This window comes from Echeneis naucrates, chromosome 5, assembly GCF_900963305.1.
Source record: "Echeneis naucrates chromosome 5, fEcheNa1.1, whole genome shotgun sequence".
Lineage (NCBI taxonomy): Eukaryota > Metazoa > Chordata > Actinopteri > Carangiformes > Echeneidae > Echeneis > Echeneis naucrates.
In genome coordinates this window covers 16,877,691-16,900,889 of record NC_042515.1, presented here as the reverse complement: position 1 = coordinate 16,900,889, position 23,199 = coordinate 16,877,691, and the positions used below count along the sequence as shown (strand labels likewise).

The following is a 23,199-nucleotide window of genomic DNA, read 5'->3' as shown; positions in this document are numbered from 1 at the left end:
AAAAGGCTTCACAGAGACTTAATCCCATAAAGTATCTCCAACAAATGACCACAATTCACATTCTTGCAATAATGGAAAGCCCGTGCAGGATCTTCTCATATGTTTTTTTTCCTCTGTCAGATACTTGGACCCTTGTCCTTGTTTGTACCCTGCCAAAGCTAAAAGAGTTTCGGGTGCAGGGAATGCAGAGCATAATAAAGTGGCTGATTGAAACCAATTTATCAAATACAAAGTTTGTAACAGTGCCATTTTTTGAAACCAATGCTACCAATATTTCTTGCTGTTGCCAAATCACACATATTCACTCAGCCATGTCGAAAATGAAAACAGAAACTTCCAAGTCATGCGCTTTGGAGAAATGATTGGGAATCTGGGGCTTTTTTGAATGGAAAGTAATTCACATTGCCTGTTCTGGCCAAAATATATTCCCTCTTTCTAATACAAAATAAAAGACAAATGCAAAGCAAGACTCAAGCACTGTACTTTTATGTACACAGAGTGAGAACCATAGTAAGACTGATTTTTATGGGAGGGACATTGTGGAATTATCAAGCTTCTGCTATTGCTCATAAAGAAGGTAGGCAGTGTTTGGTTTGAACTGGCAGGTTCAACTTATCCTGTTCATTTTTTGGGGAAGGCAAGCTTGTTTTTGTTGTTTTTGTGTGTATCAACATGTTTTTGTGTCTACTGACAGAGCAGACCCCAACCAACAGCCCGAGCTGAGCCCTCATGACACAGAGAAGTGGCACCACTATCATTGGCACACATACACTGAGCTCTTCCCAGCCATTTGCACCCAGAGGGACATGGGCCCAATGTGGAGAGACAGAAAGGGGGAGATGATAACTCTCAATGGGGGAAAGCAAGGTTTAGGGGGTGTTGGAAAGGCTCACGGAGGGGATTAGTGTGACTGCACGTGTGCCATGTGTGTGTGTTTGTAAGCTTGCATACGTGCAGGTGTGTGACTAAATCTGTGTTTGTATTTGAATGCTTGTACTCAAATGATCCTTGCATGCACACTCATCTGAACACCCTCCAGCAACTGTGGATTGAGATGGGCTGATGTCAGGATTTTTAGGGAGGGGTTTCTTTACGCTCTACACTTGAACGAAGGCGGATTAATTTTTTTTTTCAGAAGTAGCAGTCAACAAAGGGAAGAAGAGGGGATTAAAAGAGGTGAATTTTAAAATGAGACTTGTTTACAGAATCGCAGGGTATGTTGCCACATGAAGACAGATATACTCCACCTGTACACTCACAGAGATTAGAGAGGCTTCCACGAATAAACGAGAGGGAGCAGAAAAGCCTGGAAGGGAGGAGACGGGGGATGTCATGGTGTGTTTGGGCTAGTTTCACTCTTGGAATGTATTTTATTGTTTGGTGAGAAGGGAAAAGCTAAGTTGTGCAGCAGATTGGTCACGCCATCACAATTACATCTGAAGTGACACCAAGCACACAAACCTGTCACCATGACCTCATGTATACAAACGCATATAGGCTGCTTTCTGATTTGTGTCTGTGGTGGACTCACACAGCATCCACAACCTCTAGACAAACACAATATTATCCTTCATCCCTTCAGTAAACTGGACACCACAGAGTGTTTCTGTGTGTTTTCATACAGGTAATCAGCCACACGCAGGCACATACACACACAATTACTAGCCTATTACAAGTGGCTGCTACTAAGCCACAGTAAAATGTTGATTCAGGGGAGAAAAAAAATAAATAAATAAAAATCACACACCAATTACCAGTGGATTCTCCGTCTTATCTGGCTGCTTTTATATTTATATATATTTTTAAATCTCTGCCTCTGATCATCAAGACATTGAAACAAAACTAGATGTGCATGAGTGCCTGCGCATCTGCTTGTTGTGAAAGCACAGACTGCTACTCACACTTACATGATTGCATTCATCACCTTAAAATCCCTGCTTTCCACTGATATAGTAAAATCAGATTAAACATGGGATAGATGGAAAAGGGAGCCCTGATAAAGTAACAAAGTTTTCTTCACATGCTTGGATCATCATTTACGTGTAAAGTGAGCTATTTCTGAATTTGTGTTTTACTTTTATGATTATGAACCGTCTCAGGGACAATTCAGCTTTTCAGTCGCTATTTATTTCAACCCAACTGGAATTTGCAAAAGGTATGAGAGTAAAATAAAAGAAAGATAAGCAAGGAAAAGAGAAGGCCTGGATGAATGGAGCGCTAGATGGGAAAATGAAGGAAGAGAAAAAGGGAGGTGAATGCTGGTTCAGGATAGACTGTCTTTTTAATGCTCAGTCCATATAGCCTCTTTATCTCTTGCTCTCAGTCCTCATCTTTCTCACTCCCTCATCCACATGCAGGTCAGCTGTGAGCAAGTGAGGGGTAAAAAAAAAAGTGATAGAAAAAGGGACAGCGGCGGTGAGCAGAGAAAGATAGAGCTTCCTCCGCTCTTCTGCCAATCAGTCTCTTCCGTCAAGCATTGCAGCGTATTCTGCTTGCTGTATGGTGTGCAAGGGGCTCTTCCATTTAACTTGGCTATGTAAAAGGTTTTCTCAGAGGCCTAAAGGAGCTGAGTGCCAAGGACTAGATAAGGTCCTCAGTCTGCCTGATGGGCACTGCCGTAGGGAGGAAGAGTTGGGGGAGAGGGCAGGTGGGGCAGTCAAGTCCCAAAGAGTGTCTCCTGAATATTGAAGGGAGAGTTGTGACAATGTGGTGGAGATGGGAAGCCTATGTGTGTATGTGCCTGTACTTTTTTTAACCACTTCTTAATGGTATTGTTTAAAAAAATAAATAAAAAAAAATCTAAATATTCGCTCTATCTTTCCTCTATATTCTGTATTCATTGTAAAAACATTTCAAACCTTTATTTTCCTTGCACTCCTTACTCCTCTGTTGCTTGCGATTTTGTTTAGCCTTTGCCAATAATTAAGAGATTGAGGCCTTTTTTCCTGCCCTACAATCATAAACCAGTACCAACCTTGCTTATCCCAAATCTTTTAAAAAACATAAGTTTACTCATTAAAAAGCAAGCAACATTTATCAAACTGTGCTGGTGGCTTTTAAAGGGTGCAAAATATCAACTGTGCATTAGTGCTCAGGTGGAGGGAACATGGGTCATAATTTCTTAAAAGCACCCAACAAACTGCTCTTATTCCTTTTTTCCTATTTCATGAAAAGATTGAGTTGCTTGCTTTTTTAGTGACGAGAAAAGCACAGAACATTTGATTAGGCAGCGGAGGCTCTCTGACTGCACTCTCTTGAGTGCTGGTCCATCAACAGTAAGTCGTGACTCTCATCTGTCTGCTGAAACTTTCAATTCATTTACATTTACATTTAGACACCACTATGTGGGCTTGACATTTCCAAGATAGGGAAGGGTGTCTTGTGTCTCAAGATTTTACTCCCCAAAGAGATTAAGTAATATGCCTTAAGACTTGTTTTTCTATTCCTGATGTGTGAAGACTTCTTTTCAGTAAAAGCCTACAAGATGTTTTTATCTCATTAGTTAGGTCTCTCATTATACATGTCAAAAAATTTTAAGTGCTAGCATCTTGCTCACAAAGCCTCCACGAAGAAAATAGAAAAGAAAGATGCACAATCTAACTAAACTAATGTCAGCTTCTCCATTATTTCATTCAGCACAAGTTTAATTTCTTAAAGTTAATACCATTTTTTTTTTTACATCTTGATTGCAATTAATGCACACACTGGAGGAAGCATTTTTTGTGCGTCGTTTTGAATGAGCTCCATTTCATTTGATGGTATGCATATTTATTGTGGGAAGAGCATTCCTTACCTTTTTCTCCAGGATGTCTAGTTGCTCTTTATAGAAGCTTGATATGCTGAGCAGTTCTTTCTCTTTGCTCTCCAGTTGTTTAGCCTGAGAAGAAGGTGAAAAAAGAGAACATTTTATTCTGACTGTAGCGGTCCTTTAGACCTGACAATTTCTTGCAGTAATATCACATATGCAGACCTATTTTAGGACTCATGAGAAGAAGAAAATCAATTCCTGATCCATGTAATAATTAAACATTTTCTATAGACATTTTTTCAGTTGTCATTCTTAATAAGTGGGTAAAAATTTGCTATAGGTAAAAGGCTAAAGCCACATTTTCTGTTCTTCTGCTTAAGATCTTGCTCCACAAAGTATACAGAGGACACTAACCACAGTCAAACTCTTAAAAGACAATACAATTGTATACAAGTGGTTTCTGACAAACTAAAAAAAATAAAGAAAATAAAAAAAATAAAAAGTCACTGAAAAGATAACAGCTTGAGCAAATATCTCAGGTATCAGTAAACTCTCACTTCACATTCTTGTAAAAACTAATGCAAAAAAAAAAAACTAAACAAATAAGAAAAGAAAAACATACTCTTGACTACAAATCAGGCTTCCAAGCTACTGGAACCATTTCCACTTCAGTGCAAAACATAACTGGGCTACTGTAAGAGGTCCAAATTTAGTTTTTTATATTATGTTGATGTATATTTATTCCAGTAATGTTTTATGTGCTTTCTGATTGATAGAAGTATTTTATGATCATGATGTCACAAAAGTATGGTGGAAATCTATATGATACTGTACATGAAAATGACATCACATCACATCTCCACATTAAAGTAATCTATTGATCTACTGTAACAGAACTTACAAAACTACTGAGGTGGCATATGACTGGCACAGCAGCAGTGGGGTAGACATGGCGATGCTGGCATTATGATGAGAAGAAATACTTTAATATGCCCGCTGGGCCAAGCTTTAACAGGCAGCAAGATGGCAAATTGGCAGTAGGAAGACCCAGAGTTTGGGCCATGGTGTAGCATCATGCAAGCAGAACTAGATAGGCAGACATCAAAAAGATATACTGTGAAAAGAAGTTGCCAGTTAAGCTTGAAGTTAGAAATGTGCATGCACTAGGGATTTTAAATAAAAGTTTCACTTTGAGCAAATATTTACCCAAAGTTGCAAAATGACTTTTGTAATGGAGCCATATTTTTTTTAACAGTGGGAGGCTTCACAATATAGATAGATAAATAGATAGACAAATATTAATGCAATAAAGAATAATGATGAAAAAAATAAAATGATAGAAAGAGTATGAAATGTGTACAATCCCAATTTACAACAAAACAACTACTGTGAAGACATCAGCATAACTGAATCACAAGCACGCTACAGTACTGTGATCCTTCACCATGCCTTCAGCTCAGTATCTTTACTCAGCCCAACTCACTCTGGGTGAGGGCAGGGTACACCTTTGACAGGTCACCAGTGTATCACAGGGCCAACACACAGAGAGACAGACAGAGACCAACAACCACTCACATTCACATTCAGACCTACGGACAATTTAGAGTCACCAATTAACCCAAATATGATGTCTTTGGATGGAGGGAGGAAACCGGAGTACCAGGAGGAAACCCACACAGACACGGGGAGAACATGGAAACCCATGACCAGTGCTAACAACTACGCTGCTGTGTTGCCTTACTAATCAATTTAGATGATCCAATCACAATGAAGTTCAGACGATAAAAGCAATTATCCCATATTTTTGCGTGGACACTTGCAATACATACATTCACCAATAAAGATATGGTGTGATGTAATGATACGAAAATAAATACTCAAATCTTGAAGTTAATTTTTTTTATTATTATTTATACCGGTTTCAGCACATTGGAATCTAAAAAAACTGAGTTGAATGCCAGTAAACTGGATTAAGCTGAAAACCTTGCGGCTTGGTTTAGGATCTTGTTTGCATGCGTCTGTCAGGAGTTTGGTCATGCTGTGGAGCGTGTGCAGTAGATAAAGAGGGATATCAACATTGAGAAGCTGTACAGTCTGACTTACACAGCATATGATGGCTATAGTGCATAAAGGGATAGATAACATGCACATGGTGTACACAGATGAGAGGAAATCTCACTAGAATGTACGTTTCATTCTTTGAAGTTTACAATTATATGCCTGGAATTAAAATATACACTTATGCGCACTTAGGAAAAGGATGATGAGTGAAGCTGTGCTACAGCAGTAAAGACATAATATAACCTAAAAACATACTGAGACTGTCTGGCCGTGATGCAGAAAAAGGCACCATTGGGGCTTGGATTTATATATGACTGAAATATGTATTATTAAATATGTATGTATAACCAGGTACATACACAGACACACACACATACACACACACATAATGTGTCATGGCATAATGTTGATTGGTGTACCCAGGTTGTGCATTAATAAATCTGTTCAATTCAAGGTAGATATGGTGGAGCAACATCATCTTCTCTGGATGATCAACTGATCATCACTCACACACACACACACACACACACAAGGGATGTGCATCAGGAAGAAGCACATCTCCAAATTCCTATAATGGGCTTTTCACAGCAATGGCTTGATGTTGAAAAGCCTTGTCTGACTCTGTTATGTTGTTTGAAATTATTTTGTTGTGCTGAAGTCTTTAACTAAAATTATTCACATTCATTTTATCCCTCATCAATCTACATTCAATTGTCCATGACAATGGGGAAAAATGTATTTTAGGATTCTTTGCACCTTTATTGTAAAGAAAAATCTGAAACACAACCTTGATATAAGTATTCAGACACTTTACTACGACAATAGGATATCAACTCAAGAGCTTCCTAATTTCTCTGGGTCATATTTGAGATAACTCAACACCTGGAGTGGACTCCACCTGTGACAAATGAATCTAACTGGACATCATTTATAAATTCACAAACTTATCTATTAAATGAAAGCTCAGAGACAAGACTGTGACAAGAAGCAAATCTGGCGAAGAGGCATTCAAAAGAACTGACATCACTCCACCAATCTGGACTACATGGACACATGGAGGCACTAAAAGACCGTGAAAAACCAAACAAGATTCTTTGGTGTAATATAAGATTGAACTGTTTGGCCTATGTTCTAGGCATTGTCTTGGAGGAAACCAAGGAAACCAAGCATGACTCATTACCTGCCAAACACTATTCAACAGTGAGACATGGTCAAGGCAGCATTCTCTTATTTTTTTTTTGTGGTAGGGAAAAATATTCCTTCATTAAATCCTGGCCCAGAGTTCTTAGGACCTCAGATAGGACCAGATGTTCCCCTCTCTTTAACAACCTATGGCTAAAAAAGCTAGGAGTGGCTTACAACTCTCTGAATGTCTTTGAATGTCCCAGCCAGAGCATTGACTTGAATCGGTAGTCCCCATCCAACCTTACAGAGATTGAGAAACTCTGCACAAATGGCAGAAATTCTCCAAATCCAGACATGCACAGCTTGTCGCGTCACACCCAAGACAACTGGAGGCTGTAATCGCTGCCAAAGGTGCTTCAACTAAGTACTGAGGAATGGGTCTGAATACTTATGTCTCTGTGGTATTTCAGTTCTTCCCCTTTATTGAATTTGGAAATATGTCTAAAATTCACTTTTTGATTTGTAATTATCGGGTATAAAGTGGGGACTGATGAGGGGAAAAATGATTTTGAATGACTTATGCATAAGGCTGCAACCTAAAAAAAAAATTTGAAAAAAGTGAAGGCGTCTGAATACTTGGTGAATGCGCTGCTTGTATGTGTGTATAAAATCACCTCTGCCAGCAGCACAGATGATGTGTAATTTTCTAGCTGAATACCTCCCAAAGTGTTGTTGTGTGGAATGGTGGCGGCAGCACACTCACAGCCTTGCTTTAATGCACAATGAAAACATGACATTTGAATAGAGAAAGGAGAGAGTGAGAGAGAGAAAGAAGAAATACACAAAAAGCTTAAACAGGAGAAACCAGCAATGGTAGTGTTGCTTACCCAGACATCCAAATCTGTAGGCTAGGAGACAGTGAGGGGACTGGGGTTAGTGGGACAGTAAGACAGACAGAAGGCACAAGAAGAAATGGTGATAGAGACAGAAGGGAGAAAGGTAAGACAGGGACAATGGCGAAAAGAATAAGGGATGCAAGGGAAAGACAAAGAAACCTCCAGGAAGGAAAAGAAAAATGCAATTGAAGAGAGCATTAAAAGACATGACTGCAAATTGGAACAAGGAGGGCACAAGGTTAGTATAACCAGTCATGGAGAAAGAAGAAATTGCATATATTAGGTGTCAAAATACTTTTTATAGTTGTTAAAAAATCCTCATTTGCCAAATCTTGAGTGCTGTATAGGATGTAATTTTACTCTCATAATGCATCCAGTGTCTCCCAACATTCACTCTGTTACCCACTCTGAGTACAGGTAATGAAAAAACACATGAAATTCCAACCAGTAATCATTACATTGGTCAAAGTGTGTGTCAGGCAGCAGTTTTTCCCCCATTCACTCAAAGGTTGTGGCATATAATTCTCCCAGCAAGTCAGCCTTACATCCACACTTCCCCCACCCTGTCCTCCCTGTCCTCCCACATCTTGTGTCTTTTCGCTGCCTCCAATTTTAAGAAGTGCCCTGGTTCTTATTCAGAAACTCTATGGCTATTGAACAATCTATGGTTGATTTGAGGAAGCACTTCACTACAACTACTTCACATTGAGCTTCACAACAATCACTCACGCACATTCATACAACAAAAGACAAGCAAATAGTTGTTGTAATCATCAATGATAGCTAACTATATTAATATCAAAGTGTTTAACTTCTGGTGTAAGTGTTAAGTTTAAGCATTGATAGTAACATTTAAGAGGCAGCTATATTCCACAGGTGTGTGTTTATGCCCGTTTTTACAGCAGCTCTTAGCAGGATTCAGACAGCCAGAGTGGAGGACTAGCAGGATATTGTGCATTTCTCACACTATCATTCATAGACCTGTAAATATACAAGTCTTGAATGCGCCAATAAAATATTACATGACAACTTTTTCCAGATTACAATACGTTGTAATATATCTATCACCAAATCTAATTACATTCAAAGCATTATAACACAGACACACAGGACACCATATTTGGGTGTGTCTACTCTTGCCCACTCAAGTAAGTACTCCCGGTCCAGCTTTAGACACAAAACAGAAAGGGATAGATTAGAACAGTGGGTGGCTATAATGTTGCTATGCCTCATAAAGATACCATTCAGTTAAATGAGGTGAACTCACAAAGCCAGTTGATAGTGTGTGTGTTGAGTAATCTGTGTAGCGGATACAGCCGATGCCATCTGTTTAACCTTCCTGCTCTTCAGTGGCTGGCCCTATACTAACTATGTGCCTGAGCTTGATTGTGTGTGTGTGTGTGTGTGTGTGTGTGTGTGAGTATGTTTGACCTCCCACAGTGTGCTCACAGGAGTGTGGAAGTCCCATTTCCATAGACGATAGACTTTAGAGGAGAGGTGTGGTAGCTTGTTGTGATACAGAGGCAAACAAACACACACACACATTCAAGTAGTTTGATGCAGTCCTGAAATGGCATTTCAGGTATATCAACTCATTGTTTTCATGCTCTCTGGTGAGCATTCAATAACCTCAAGCTGAACATTAAGAGTCTGGATCAACTGAGCTAGCAAAATATGGCTAGGGAAATATTCCAAACACACTAGGGCTCCTCCATTCGCCAAGATAATCAAGAAGATACGGCTCCCATGTGTAGTATTAATGTATCATTAATTAACTCAATTGTGATCTTTAACATAAATGTCATCCCAGAGTAACTGACTGGTAGCTGTCTATAAAAATCATATAACAAGATACTTTCAGAGTCGTTTGTTTCTAAAAACTGTGCATGCATACATCAAACTGAGGGTAACCATAGCAACAACACCTATCTCTCCCTTTATGCTGCCATTAAAATTGCAAGTGAAAATTATCTAACCATGGATAGTGGACCCAGCAGATTACTATCATCAAATTATGCTAACAATAATCACCACTTACCCACCAAAGATGACCCTCCAATTTTCTCATTTCATTGTCTGAAACAATCTTCCCTTGCTCCAAAAATCCACTCTTCTCCAAAATATTTCCAAAATATTGTTGAAGGGAGGGCTATGTCCAAACTTTCCAAAATAGACAAGCCCTCTCTTTTAAATCTTGACAAAACAATTCTCTCACTTTAAAATAACGCACTGCAGCACTATTAGATAAGACTGATAGCCTGAAAATCTATGCTGTTATCTTCATATTCAAACTGTATCGGTCATCATCTCACTTTGCCACTGAGAATGGCTGTTCAAAACAACTACAAACACTTTTGATGTCCAATATTGCTGAAACACGACAAATCAAACACAAAGAATATCAGCTTTGTCCTGGTATAAAATGTATGCACGCACAAAATAATGAAATTGCAGTTTTCTTTGATCAGTGCCACCATAAACAGAACATTCCTGCCTCCGTGTGATTTTGATACAGGTAAAGAGGGAAAAAAAATTACCAATGTGATTTTCATTCCATGATGTCCCTTTTAGATAAACAGACATATTTTATGGATCACATTCAATTTGATTACATATGCTAAGCTGAATTTTGTTTGCTGTGGTTGTACTATGAGGGTCACCAGATGCACCAGCTTGGCAACACTTCAGGCTTGATTTAAACTTAAAACCTCAACAGTCTGGCAAGTGTGTGTGTGTGTGTGTCTATGTGGGGGTAAAGCAGAATGAGAAGAAAAGAAAGGGCCATTAATGCTGTGTGATATTGTGTGTGTGTGTGCGCGTGTGTGCGTTTGCGCACATCTACATGTGCATGTTTGTGACAGGATGAGACCTTTTGGTCTACGATGCCACCTTACATGGTGAGAAATGCTTCCTTGGAAATCAATTATGTAAATACAGAGTTATGCAAATGGTAAATTTGAATAAATCTATGTGTTTGGGTGGAAAAGACTTTGGTGTGGTTTTCCACTTGGAGCCAGGAGAGGAGAGGGAAAAACACTGATGAGGAAAGAAGGCTGAAATGAGGATTAGGCTGGAGAATGTCACTGGCAGACACAGTTTGTGCAGTCAAACTCCTGATTTGGCTTTTTTAATTAGGAAGAAGGAGAAAGGGAAAAAAAATATAGACAGAGAGGAGAAAATAGGAGCTAATTCAGTGACAGCTTTCTTCCTGTCCTCCTATCTCTATGGGAATAAGGAGTGCAAGCGCATTTATCATGTGTGTCAGTAATAAATGCCACTGCTACAGCTGAGTGCTTTCACCCCAGCACTTGTTTGGTCAATACTGACGCTTGGCTGAGACTCCAGAGTGTTTGTGTGGATTTGCCCTCAAGGTCAAACTGAACTCTCTCTCTTGCTCTCTATTTTTTTTTTATATAGTTCACTATTTAATGATTTCATATATATATGAAATCATTAGTTTCTCTTAACTTGTACAACGCTTATTTTCACAGTTGTATTGGTACTTGTGTCCATTTCTCTATCATCTAACATTTTATAGTAATTGTCCCTCATCTCAGAACGCAGCAATCCCTGCTATCTCTCACATCTATATAGAAAAGATAAGAAACCCAACAAGAAGGTTGATAAGGGGCAACACACTGTTGGAGGTGTATGACGCAAATTTTGCACCCACTGTTTTCTACATGAGCCCACACACTGGCACTGCCAGTGCACATCATCACAGGTGGGTGTGCATCCTTGTGTCATTTGCCACTATCCCATTTCTCAGCATCGTCTGGCATCTACTTTCCAGAAAGGCATTTATTTATTAAAATTAGCTCCCAGAGCATGCAGCCTACAACAGCTTCGTTGGTCCCTCTGGTCAGTGGTCCTTTAGGTGCCAATTGGCAGGAGTCAAATGAAGTTCACATACCTCTAAATGTGACCTTTTTTATTCTTAATTTTAGAAATCAAAGTAGAACTTGAATGTTGAGATTTTTTATGATGATTACTGTTTTGATATAATGGACTTTGTTAACACAAAGACACCAAATGCCCAGCTTCCATCAAGAAAACAGTTCAAATACATAACCATAAATCATTAGACTAACACCTTTGCATAATGCACACACCTGGATGCGCCTTCTAAAACACACACATACTCACACAGTGCACACACCCAGACAATGCAATAGAAACACCAGAGGCAGGAATTGGTTATTCTAGCTGTTTGCTCATTAAATGTGTGCTCTCCTCACATAGCTGGGGGAGGTTAAATGAATTAACACTTCATCTTCAGACTGCTTTCCCACCAAAGACTCTCGTGCAGACAGACAGTGAGGAAGACAAACTAAGAGGAATATGGAGAACTAGGAAGAGAATGAAGAGAGAGAGAAATGTCATTTGAATCAAGGATGTGATTTGTTGAGAAGAAATGAAGAAAATATTAGAGGGCGTGAAGAACAATAACGACAAACATTATGTCTTCCTCACTCGTTTGCTTCAGATTCTTCACATTTAAGCCAAAAACTGTGATGTTCTGGAAATCCAGGGACCTCCACTCATTAGGGTCAAAATGCTGTCTTTGTCTTAGAGAAATCTAATCAACTACAGACATGAACAATTCGCTAACACTATATTCAGATTATGTGGAGCTATTTAAACTCAATTACAGGAACATTTGTCAAGAAAGCTTTCTCATTGCACAACTCTCATTGCACAACTCTTACTACCCCTGAGTTTATTCTTTATAATGGACAGGCCGCACATGTACAATATTCCTAAAGAATCCAGGACTCATTTATGAATGCAATGTTTCAGTCACAACATGACACACATCAAGCACACAACACCAACACCTACTTCCTCTCTAATGCTATATCAACGGTGATGAGTGCAAGTGAATGCAATTTGTGTCAAAAATATAAATGCATTTGTGACCCATTATTAATTGTTCCAATATATGTCATTTGTCCCCCCTATGAGCATCAGGGAAACATTACTTCTCCTCTGGATAATAAGTCTTGTCCAGCTGTCTCATTACATCTCAACTGCTCTCTGATGGCATAGGTTTTCCACTCCTTCACATTGGTCCTTTGAACCATTTGTGCAGCCCCGCACACACAACTCTGCACCGATCAAAATCTCCTCAGCCGGTGAACGCTCTGCTCGTCAGCAATTACCATCGCCTGAGAAGATGGGGGAGTGCTGTACATGTGTGTGCGAATGAGTGTGAGTGTGCACAACGGGCTTAGTTGCTTTAACATGCAGAAAAGATGTCAAGTCTGTGATTACGCTAGCTGATAACAAGTACTTGTGAATACAGGTGTCTGAACTCCTATTGAACTATTTTACTATGTCGGTGTCTGGAAAAGACTGACTTTATATCTGTGTGTATATGTGCACCTTCACACTTACATGACAGTAGCAGGCTTAAAAACTGTGTGGAGTTCATCCACTTGGTTTTGATGTAAACTTCTTTCCCTCACTGCGGTTTCAAATATTTCTTTTCTTTTTCATAGATCCATCTTTTTCTTTAATTCAAATCCTCCAATTTCTCTCTTTCACTTTTCCACTGTCTGTCTTTGGCTAACAAGCAGAGTTGACTATCTCGCTGGCTGGCAGTCAGAGTCAGACTGAATCTATTACTCTACCACGCTCCACGTCTCTTCTCTCTGCCTCTCAGCTCCTCTGCAGCCCATCCCTGACTATGTTTCTCTTTCTCTGAGCTCTCTGACCTAATGCTTCCCTGTGCTTGCTGCACAAGCCACTGCCTACTATTATAGATTCATTCTCATAGGGAGGGTTCAAGAAAATAGAAAACACTTGTATGCAAAGGAAATAAAAAGATAAATCAATGTGTTCATTGTGTGCATACTTGCACATGTAAAATACCAGACTGACTTAAATGTCAATGTTTTCATAAAATTGCAGATTCTTCTTTCTATATTTTTAAATTCAAATCTTGAGTGTGTGCATTAATATGGTGCTATACCAATACACAATGAATTAATAAATAATTTTAAAGGATAATCTCCTTTTCTTGAAATTCATTAGTCCTATTTGTATTTCCTGGTAATCTGCTTACAATTATATGCTGAAAAATGGCCAATTCACTGTTCTAATTTGAGATATCGGTTGTAATTTTGAAAAGAAAGAAGTGAAAGAAAAAAAAAATCCTTGCAGAGATTATTATAGGATTGTCTGGATAAAACTGAACTAACCTGTCCATCTTCTGCTAGAAAGCAAACTCTCAAAGCTGCTGAAGTGATCTGAATAGACAGACTGCTTTAACCACAAGATGTTTAAGTGTGGAGGGATGAGATGTGGGGGTAGTACTTGGGGGTAGTAATACTTCAAACCACAGATTTGATGTGTGATTAAGTCTTCTAACATGCCACTGATTAAATATCTTAGCATATCGACACTGTTTGTAATTGCAGAGATAAAGAAAGCATTCAATTAAAAAACATTAGAAAAAAAAAATCAATGTCAGAGAGGCGATGTGCTAAAACATTAATTAATTCATTTATTATTTTATCTTCTACTGCTTATCTGTTTCCGGGTCAGGGGGGTGGGGGAGCTGGAGCCAGGGCAGGGTACACCCTTGACAACACACAGAGATGGACAGAGATGAACAACCACTCACACTCAGAACTAAGGGCAGGACGGTGGGAGGTGGGGAGAACATGCAAACTCTGCACAGAAAGGCACCAGGCCGGGAACCGAACCCATGTTATGATGCAAAAGTGCTAGCCACTATGCTGCTGTGCTGCCCGTGATGTGCTGAAACAACAGTATAAAAATCTATAGCAGAATTAGAATTTGACAGTTGGGGGGCATGCTGATTAGCAAGAACATCTTGCAGGTGAATGGCTGCGTACTCAGTGCAAAACACATTTCCATCCTTGCAACATGACACTTCCAAGTGTCTCTTTGGAGCAGCAGGGCTGTACTCTTCACATGTGTTTCCACTGTGATCTGAGTGTTTGTCATTTCAGGCCTGACTTTAATGAATGCTGGGCTTTTCACCCTGGTTTTCATCATCTTTCTTCTGGACAGTGTCAAATGCCTTGTTTTGAGTCATCACTCACACACGCACACACAACACACAGACACACATGGCCAAAGGACTGAGGGACTGAAAAGAGAAAGACAAAAAGATGAGAGACGGAGGGGGAGGAATAAATGTTGCAAGAACATGTTGCCCAGAAGCACATGTTGCTGTGCAGAGCACCGATCCATCCTGGTTTTTAAACACCCAGGCAAACCTACCACGTTTCAACAATGCCATCTAGTGACTGTTTATGTAGTTACAGTTTGATACCCTGTACACTATTTCCAACTTTGGTTATTTACACACTAGACCTTTCAATAAATCATCCTCAGACAGGAGGCAAAAAAATAAAAAAATGTAAAATAACAAATGATATCCCTGAATGAAGGAAATATACTTCTTCAAGTTCATGCTGAATGAGCACAGTCTGAACCAAGTCATTCATCATCAGTAACAAGATAACAGACTGGGACATTGGGTGTGACAAAACGGGCCTAACACCTATCAAAGCATATTTTATAACTGCACAAGTGACTAGAATCTCATATAAAATGTTATGTGTATTTTGTGTATGTATTTTGTTTTGTTTTTTTTTTAATCACCTCACTCATTCATTCATTACCATTAGCTTTTTGCCTGATTTACATTTGGGGAAGTTTTGATCATAGTGTTCATGAAAACATGGTAGAGCAGCCAAAATGAGACCCCTGTTAAATAATGTTAGTGCTAATAATATTCTTGTAAGAAGCAGGGCAGTATTATGTACAAAGACTAGCTATTCACCACACTGAAACTGATATAAAAAATGCCTCCAGGATTTTACTGGATGGAGAATCTAAATATACCCCTTACCCTACAACATGCATATTTAATATAAAGCAATACAAACATTTAATACAAACAGTGTTTGTAACGGTGAAAAATTATAAATCCTTAAAGTATTGAGTCACTGATGGCAAACCTCTGTATAAATATGCAGGACAGCTGTCACTGTTACTTTCTGACATGTTTATAAGCATTTCCATGTTTTTATCATTATTAGTTCTCTCCAATTTTGTCAGTTAAAGTTACATACATACATTTCACATACTCTTTTCTCCTACACTGTTCAGAAACCAAAACTGCATCATCTCTTCTCTTTGAATGTAAAATATACAAAGCAACTGCCTGGTTACAAACACCGACCTGACCTTCACATAGGTATCAGAGTCAATGCTCCAGCTTAGAGGCTTCTGAAAGAGTAGCTTAAGGCGGATGCTTGTTATTGTCTCTCTGTCTGAGTGTGTGTGTGTGTGTTTCTGTCTGTCTGTCTGTCTGTCTAAGTTGCTGAGAACTGAATGCCTGCGCATACTAATAGCATTTTATTTGCAGCATGAATGTCACCACTGAGTTAGAGTTGGAGGAAGAAAACAAATACAGGAGGTGCTAATGAGGGAAGGGATAGGAGAAGAGACTAGGTGCTAATGTAACTTGCTGTCTCCTCCGTGTCTTCACTCAATATGTAACTGTTAAGGCCTATTTATAGTCTCCCAATAAGGTAGGATGGTAGGTTAAAAAGGAGAGTTGTAATCACACCTTTGCAGGTGGTATATGAAGTTTAATGTCATTGTTTCAGGGGGAACAAAAGAAATGAATAAACAAGCTAGAGGAAATACAGTATGGTGGAGCTGACATTTTGCCACATTTCCTGGATTTGGTTTATTAAAGATACACAGCTGTGCAAACTTAAAAAGTCACCTCCACCCAAAAATATATTATATGCTTATTTCACTTTAATGTTTGACCTTCATTGTGTGAAGTTTAACACTACACAGTAGTTGTCTCATTAATCTGCTTAAAGAGGAAAGTTTGAATATAAATATTAAAAATGAATATTAAGTATGCGACAAACACTTGGGTGCTATAGTGAATTCATATGTACGTCTAGACATGTACACAGCCAATCATCATGCTCAGTGGCCCAGAACAAAGAAACTAAACACTGGTTCTTGAGAAGGCCTTTTAAATGTATAGGTTGGTGAAGGAAAAAGTTCTCCAAAATGTGTGGAAAGGGAACGCTTAAGGGAGGGGTTGGCCTCCAACTATACTGCTAGATGTCACTAAATTAAACCCACTGGTCCTTCAGTTGAAAATCATCATCATCATATTTTCATGTATTTCTGGTTGCACATATACAAACAAAACAAATTACACACAAATATATATAGTGCAATAACTGAAAAAAGGGAATAGGCAGAAACATAGAAAAGAGAAGTAACAATGTGGGGATGGTCCGCAGCTTTTTGTGCTCATTGATCATGGGCCGTTTTGAAAACTTGAATCTGGTTTCAGCAGACCTATCTAGTATATACTGTAAACTATAACAATAGATTTTCGACATTAAAGCTGAAATATTCAAACATATCAAAATAGAAAAAAATACAGATTTAAGATAGAAATTACTGAACTCCGAATGAACATTGAAAGTCATATTCCAAAACCACACACACATTGCTTTGATCTGAACTTTGGCTCAACAGATAAATGAATTACAATCAATCACAATATGGCCAAGCGCAATATTCAAATCACAGGAGTGACAAATCTTTATGAAAAGGTAAAGTATGTTACAACAAACCATAAATCCATAAATTTAACATTGTGGTGCCACAGATAAGCCTCGCCTTCAATGATATTCTCCATATATAACCAAATACACACAAAAATCCCAGTGGTGGCAGTTAGAGCTGAGACAGGAGTAAATGGCTAATGTGAGTGTTTGTGACAGGCAGCCTGAGGCAGTGCGGGGAGCAGCACAGCTCTCTGACAGGTGTTGCCTCCCCAACTCCCTCAATTCCTTGTCACCTCAAACTAACTCTCAGGCTGCATGCTGGGGAGCCAGGGGTGCATGGGCGGAAATGCACTAGGGGTTGCTTGTTGTAGATGTGTTTATTTTGTGATAGCGTCATAGCTGTGTGTGCCTGTGTGTGAATATATCTGTGTGTGTATGTTTGTTTCTCCTCTGGGAAATAAGGCAGCTCCCAAACTACTTAAAGTTGAGTGTTTTAAGCTGCAATGGGAAAAGAAATGGGGAGGAGAGGCTTTTTTTCTCTCCGTCTCCAGCTGTGCTGTTGCCGGTGGATGCAAGGTTGATGGAAAATGTGAAGAAGAGAGAAAAGCCCACCTGCTAAGCAGAGAGATTTGATGGTAGAACTTTTGAATAAGATTCACTGGTGCTTTCAATCTCTTCAAAAGCTGAGGCAAATAATATATAATCTAAGCACTTCTTTCTGTTTAATCATACCGGTAGATTCTACCAGCTTTAAGCCCTTTTTGGGTTGGGTTTATGACATTTTTGACAGCAGAAAAATCAAGCTGTGTTTAAGGCAGATGAGAATGAACAATGTGATTGAACAAGGAGGACAGTTGAGAAAGAGGAAAATGTGGGAGGGTTGAGATGATGGTAGAAGACCTCAAGTTTTATGCTGTCCAGACACACAGTGTGCATCAGCTTTAATTCCATGATCACCTGAAAGCAGCAGAAACTTCACGCCTTATTTAACAGGTAATGTAGAGACAAAATTCTGCTTTGCAGCTAGACTTAAAGCCTCCTTTCATCTAAGTGTTGACAATGAAATGCTCAGGCCTGTCAAACACACCCATTGTTAGGCAGTCATTTGAACACTTACTTTCTGCAATGTACAGCAACAGACAAAATACAGCCCTTAAACTATCATCCCACCGCTACACACACTGAACATGCCAGCACACACACACACACACACACACACACACACACTGAACATGCCAGCACACACACACACACACACACACACACACACACACACACACACACACACACACACACACACACACACACACACACACACACACACACACACACACACATCTCAGCTGTAGTGACTGGCTATGTGAGAAAAATAAGAAATGGGGGAAAAAAAATAAACAAAAAACCAAACAAAACAAAACAAAAAAAAACATGCATTGTTATCAAGTACAGATGGAACAAATGGCAGCAGGTGTACAAGGATGAAAATCACGACCATTCATGATCCCTGTGGGTGTGACACAGTTAAATTCACCAATAAATTTTTCAGCACATACAGTAAGGCTGGAGTGTGTGTGTGTGTGTGTGTGTATGTATGTATGTATGTATGTATGTATGTGTGTGTATATATATATATATATATATATATATATATATATATATATCTCAATAGCAAATGTTTCAATAACAGTGATATGGATTTTAAACACAATTTGTCCGCGATACAATGTGACTGAATGAGTCATTGTAAAGCAGATCAAATAATTAAAAAGAGTGGAAAGACTAATTCAGAGGTGTTGAAGAGGTTTAGCTACTGAAGAGCTGATAAACTTCAGCTTCCAGTTTGCTGTTAAATGTGCTGGAGAGGAGCCGACTAGAACAGGAAATATGTCAGATCTGTCCACAATAGTCTTACCATAAAAAAACTTCAACTACATTATCCCCACCCCGTGTTTTTATTTTTGCTATTTATTTCTGTATTTTATAGCAACTTGTAGCCCTTTTCATATTCTTTATCATGGAAAAGCTCTTTTGCTACAATCTGTTCACACAAGAAGATGGTCAGCCTAATTTTCACACGCACATACACAACACAAGAATGTCTTCCTCTCTTGAGTCAAACTTAGTAAGAGTAATCTCTCATCTATGGCTATCACCTCTCTGTCACTCCCACACACTGTGCTGCTGGTTGTCTTATTAGAGGTCTCAATTCTGAATTCTGAACAAGACATCAACAAGCATGTTTGAAATGAGACAGCAGAGCTGTCACCAGCTCTCAAGGAGAAAACAATCCTTGTACGCAAGCAGGGTTTATCAGTGTGAGAAAACGTAATGTTTCAATGTCATCCTTAATCTTATCATAAATATAGACTGTTGAAATACATGTCTATAGTTACAGCCCAAACATGCTACCAGCATCATCGGTTACTTTGAAGTGCAGATGCTTAAAGCAGTCAAAATGACATTTGCTAATCAAACAGATTTGGTTTGCCCATTGCAAGAAAGAAACCAAAGTTGCATCCTAATAATAATAATAATCCAGAGGTTAACACTAAAAAGTGCTGTTGACATAAACAAAATGTTTCTGGAGGCAAACAATCTGCTACTCCTCCTAAATATCAGGATAAATATAGAGATTAAGTCTTTTTTTTTTTTTTTCCCAGGCAGTGCAGTGGCATAGTGTTTAACGCTGTTGCCCCACAATAAGGAGGTTGCAGGCTTGATTCCCGTCCTGGGGCCTTTCTGTGCAGAGTTAGCATGTTCTCCCTGTGCCTGCGTGGGTTTCCTCCCACCATCCAAAGACATCATGTTTCGGTTAACTGGTGAGTCTAAATTGTCCGTAGGTCTGAGTGTGAGTTGTTGTCAGTCTTTGTGTGTTGGCCCTGTGATGGACTGGCGACCTTTCCAGGATGTACCCCACCCTCCAATCTGCCTCACTCAATAGAGTTAAAAGTATTCACTTCAAACACTTTTAATTTATAATTTTAGTGCACCAAAGTTTGACTCCAAAGCCTTACTAGTGAAAAACACAGCTTTGACTCTTGGCAAAAGCAGAAATTTTTTACTCACCAGTAACTTGGCCTTTTCCTGCGCCTCATGGGTTTTCCCTTTCTCAATCATTAAGGCAGGCATCGTATCATCAACGCCTGTAGTTGAAGCAGTCTCTCTCTCCTTCTGGGCCAGTCTGGCCAACTGCTCCTGCACCAGGGCCTGCTGACGCTCAAAGCTGAAGTCAGAGAAGATGAAAATGTTTTAACTTCCTCACCTTTATTTAACAGGCTAAACATGGCAAAACCAATTAATGTGTAACATTTAAAGCAATCAATTTAGGATTTATCATGAACAATCTAGTATACTTGTAAGCCACACTACCAATACACAACAAACACAACATTTGATGCAGCCTATGAAATAATGCAACCCAATGCAATAACATCATCAAATATAAAAAGTGCCATAAACTAATGTTTCATTTACTTACTGTCTTTTATGACTGCCAGCTTTAAAAACACATTTCTTAAAAAGCAGTAACAAAAGAATTAAACCACTCTCATCTTGGCTATGAGCTTATTTCTCTAACTTGTTAACTACATTACATCATTAGCAACGTAACAAAATATAATATTGCACTTAGTATTATCACTAAACACTTTCCAGGAAACAGTTATAAAGTTATAAAGTATATAAGCATTCCAGTAGCAGAGTAACATGCCTGCTGACAGAGTAAATCAACGAAAGCAGTGTTAACAAGGCACCCAGCATGTGCATGTTCCCAGTAAACATAGTACACGAATGAAATGCCCTTAACCCTAACATTGTGAGGACCTACTCTTTGCGCAGTTCTTCCTGTATGTCTGTAGTGGATGGTCCTGTTGGTTTTTTACCTGAAATTTAAACGAGATGACTATCAATACTATAAACAAAAAAAAAAAAAACATGCATTGTTATCAAGTACAGATGGAACAAATGGCAGCAGGTGTACAAGGATGAAAATCATGACCATTCATGATCCCTGTGGGTGTGACATTTGTCTTACAATATGATCTCCTTTCGAGTTGACTAGAATAGGTCCAGCTCTACATTATTCTCTGATGTTAACAGAATTATGAAATACTAACAAAATGTAGCTTTGATATTTACAAACTTTGATTATGACATGATGTCTATTTGAACAACACAAGAAGACTGTTCTATACTTAAATACACATGACAAAGTTGATGCATACTGTATTCTGCCCTTTCTATAATAAACAAGCCAAAAAAGTCAAACAGCAGTAGGATTGACCTTTATCCTGATACTGTTTTCATCAGTCAGTGTGGTGTAGGTGAAGTTTATCAAGTGGACAAAAAAAATATACTGTTGATTAATTCAACAGTCCTGTGACAGTTTCGGTGTTCAGGCTCAACAAAAATATAACAATGTAACCTTCAAAAAGGTAAAGGTTATTTTAGGACTGTGGTATTAACGTCCTTTAAACTTAGCTAGGTGTCCATATCAAACTGACAAGTGTGGAAACCTTGGTGGGAGTGCTGCAAGAAAGAAAAGGGTTTGACTGGGACATACGCAGCGGTGGTGATGGTGGCTGCTTGGCTCCTTCAGAGCCCTGAGACTCCCTCATCCGCCGGAGGACATCCTCTGAGAGCTGGACAGGAGCGTGGGAACAAACACATGCACATATAAGGCTTGTCATGGTAAGCAGCTGATTAAAAGCTCCGTGGTTAAGTGCCCTTTTGCTTACAAACTACTGGTATTTCTGTACGGCCGTGCCTGGTCTTTTTGAATAGTAGTAATGTCAGTCTGTCTGCATGGATCCACTCATTAGCACAATGTTATTCATCTACTCCCCCACTGGACAGGGAGCACAAACACAAAGTGTGCATTTCAGAATCAAAACCAGAAATGGTTTTATTGCCAGGTCTGTGTAAACGTACTAGGAATATGACTTATGAGAACTGTTTTCATGTTTTGTAACATTAATGTAATTGAATGAATTATTAATTGCAGTGAACACAGCATATGGCTGATGGTCGTGTCGGTGCTGGAGGCTCCACAGGGGGCAGCCTGCTGTCCTGTCCTGCGGATAACGGTGTCTGACGGCGGACAGGTTCAGATGAGGACATGGCACCTGGCCTTTACATGCTTCAGTGTTTAAAGCTAATAAGGCAGCTAAGTCAAAACTTTCAGCCCCCTCTTTAACGATAAATGGCGGATATTTTTGCTATACTATGTACCTTCACTCCTTCAATTACTGTGACCTTCTCGTCTTCGTCCAGCCCGAAAGACACTTTCCTCGCCGTGCTGCCATTTCCTCCCATTTTCTTTCGCTGTTGGTTCCCACCTGCTGAGATAATAAGAATAAATAAAATATATCAACGGCCCTATTTGACGTTTTCACGGTAATACATCGGTGAGGAGGCGGCCGGAGTCGCCGCCACAGCGACTGGTGGTCAAAACAGTCCAATAAAGGTCACTCCGACGCTGCAGTACCCTCGAAGCTCATTGGTCGGATGAAATTATTCCCAACCAATGATTGATGGTCGTGCTGCTGTACGGACAGGGGGCAGATGGGAATTGTAGTTAGACTGCGTGACAGACGTGGAGCCTGAATTCTGCTGCTTCTCCAGATGAATTCACCATAAGGCTATAACGCATGAACCCCGAGTGTATCAGACAACATAATCACGTGGTTCACACATAAGGAGATGTATGTTTTGTTTTTTTTTTTTTAAAAAAAAGGCTTTATCCCATCATATAGTTACCATGACAAACCACTGGGTTGCGTCC

At 39.3% G+C, this 23,199-nt stretch overlaps 1 protein-coding gene across 1 annotated transcript in view; it reads right to left on the bottom strand.

Moving 5' to 3' along the window:
* chchd6b (coiled-coil-helix-coiled-coil-helix domain containing 6b) overlaps positions 1-22,884 on the bottom strand; it is a 46,422-nt gene extending 23,538 nt beyond the window's left edge. Inside the window, exons 1-5 of the mRNA XM_029502683.1 lie at positions 22,647-22,884; positions 21,979-22,057; positions 21,244-21,298; positions 20,484-20,640; positions 3,794-3,877 (exon numbers count right to left, since the gene is read on the bottom strand). Coding sequence (XP_029358543.1) covers positions 3,794-3,877; positions 20,484-20,640; positions 21,244-21,298; positions 21,979-22,057; positions 22,647-22,730 — 459 coding nt within the window. The 5' untranslated portion in view covers positions 22,731-22,884. The remainder of the gene's footprint in view (positions 1-3,793; positions 3,878-20,483; positions 20,641-21,243; positions 21,299-21,978; positions 22,058-22,646) is intronic.
* Between the last annotated feature and the right edge of the window lie 315 nt (positions 22,885-23,199).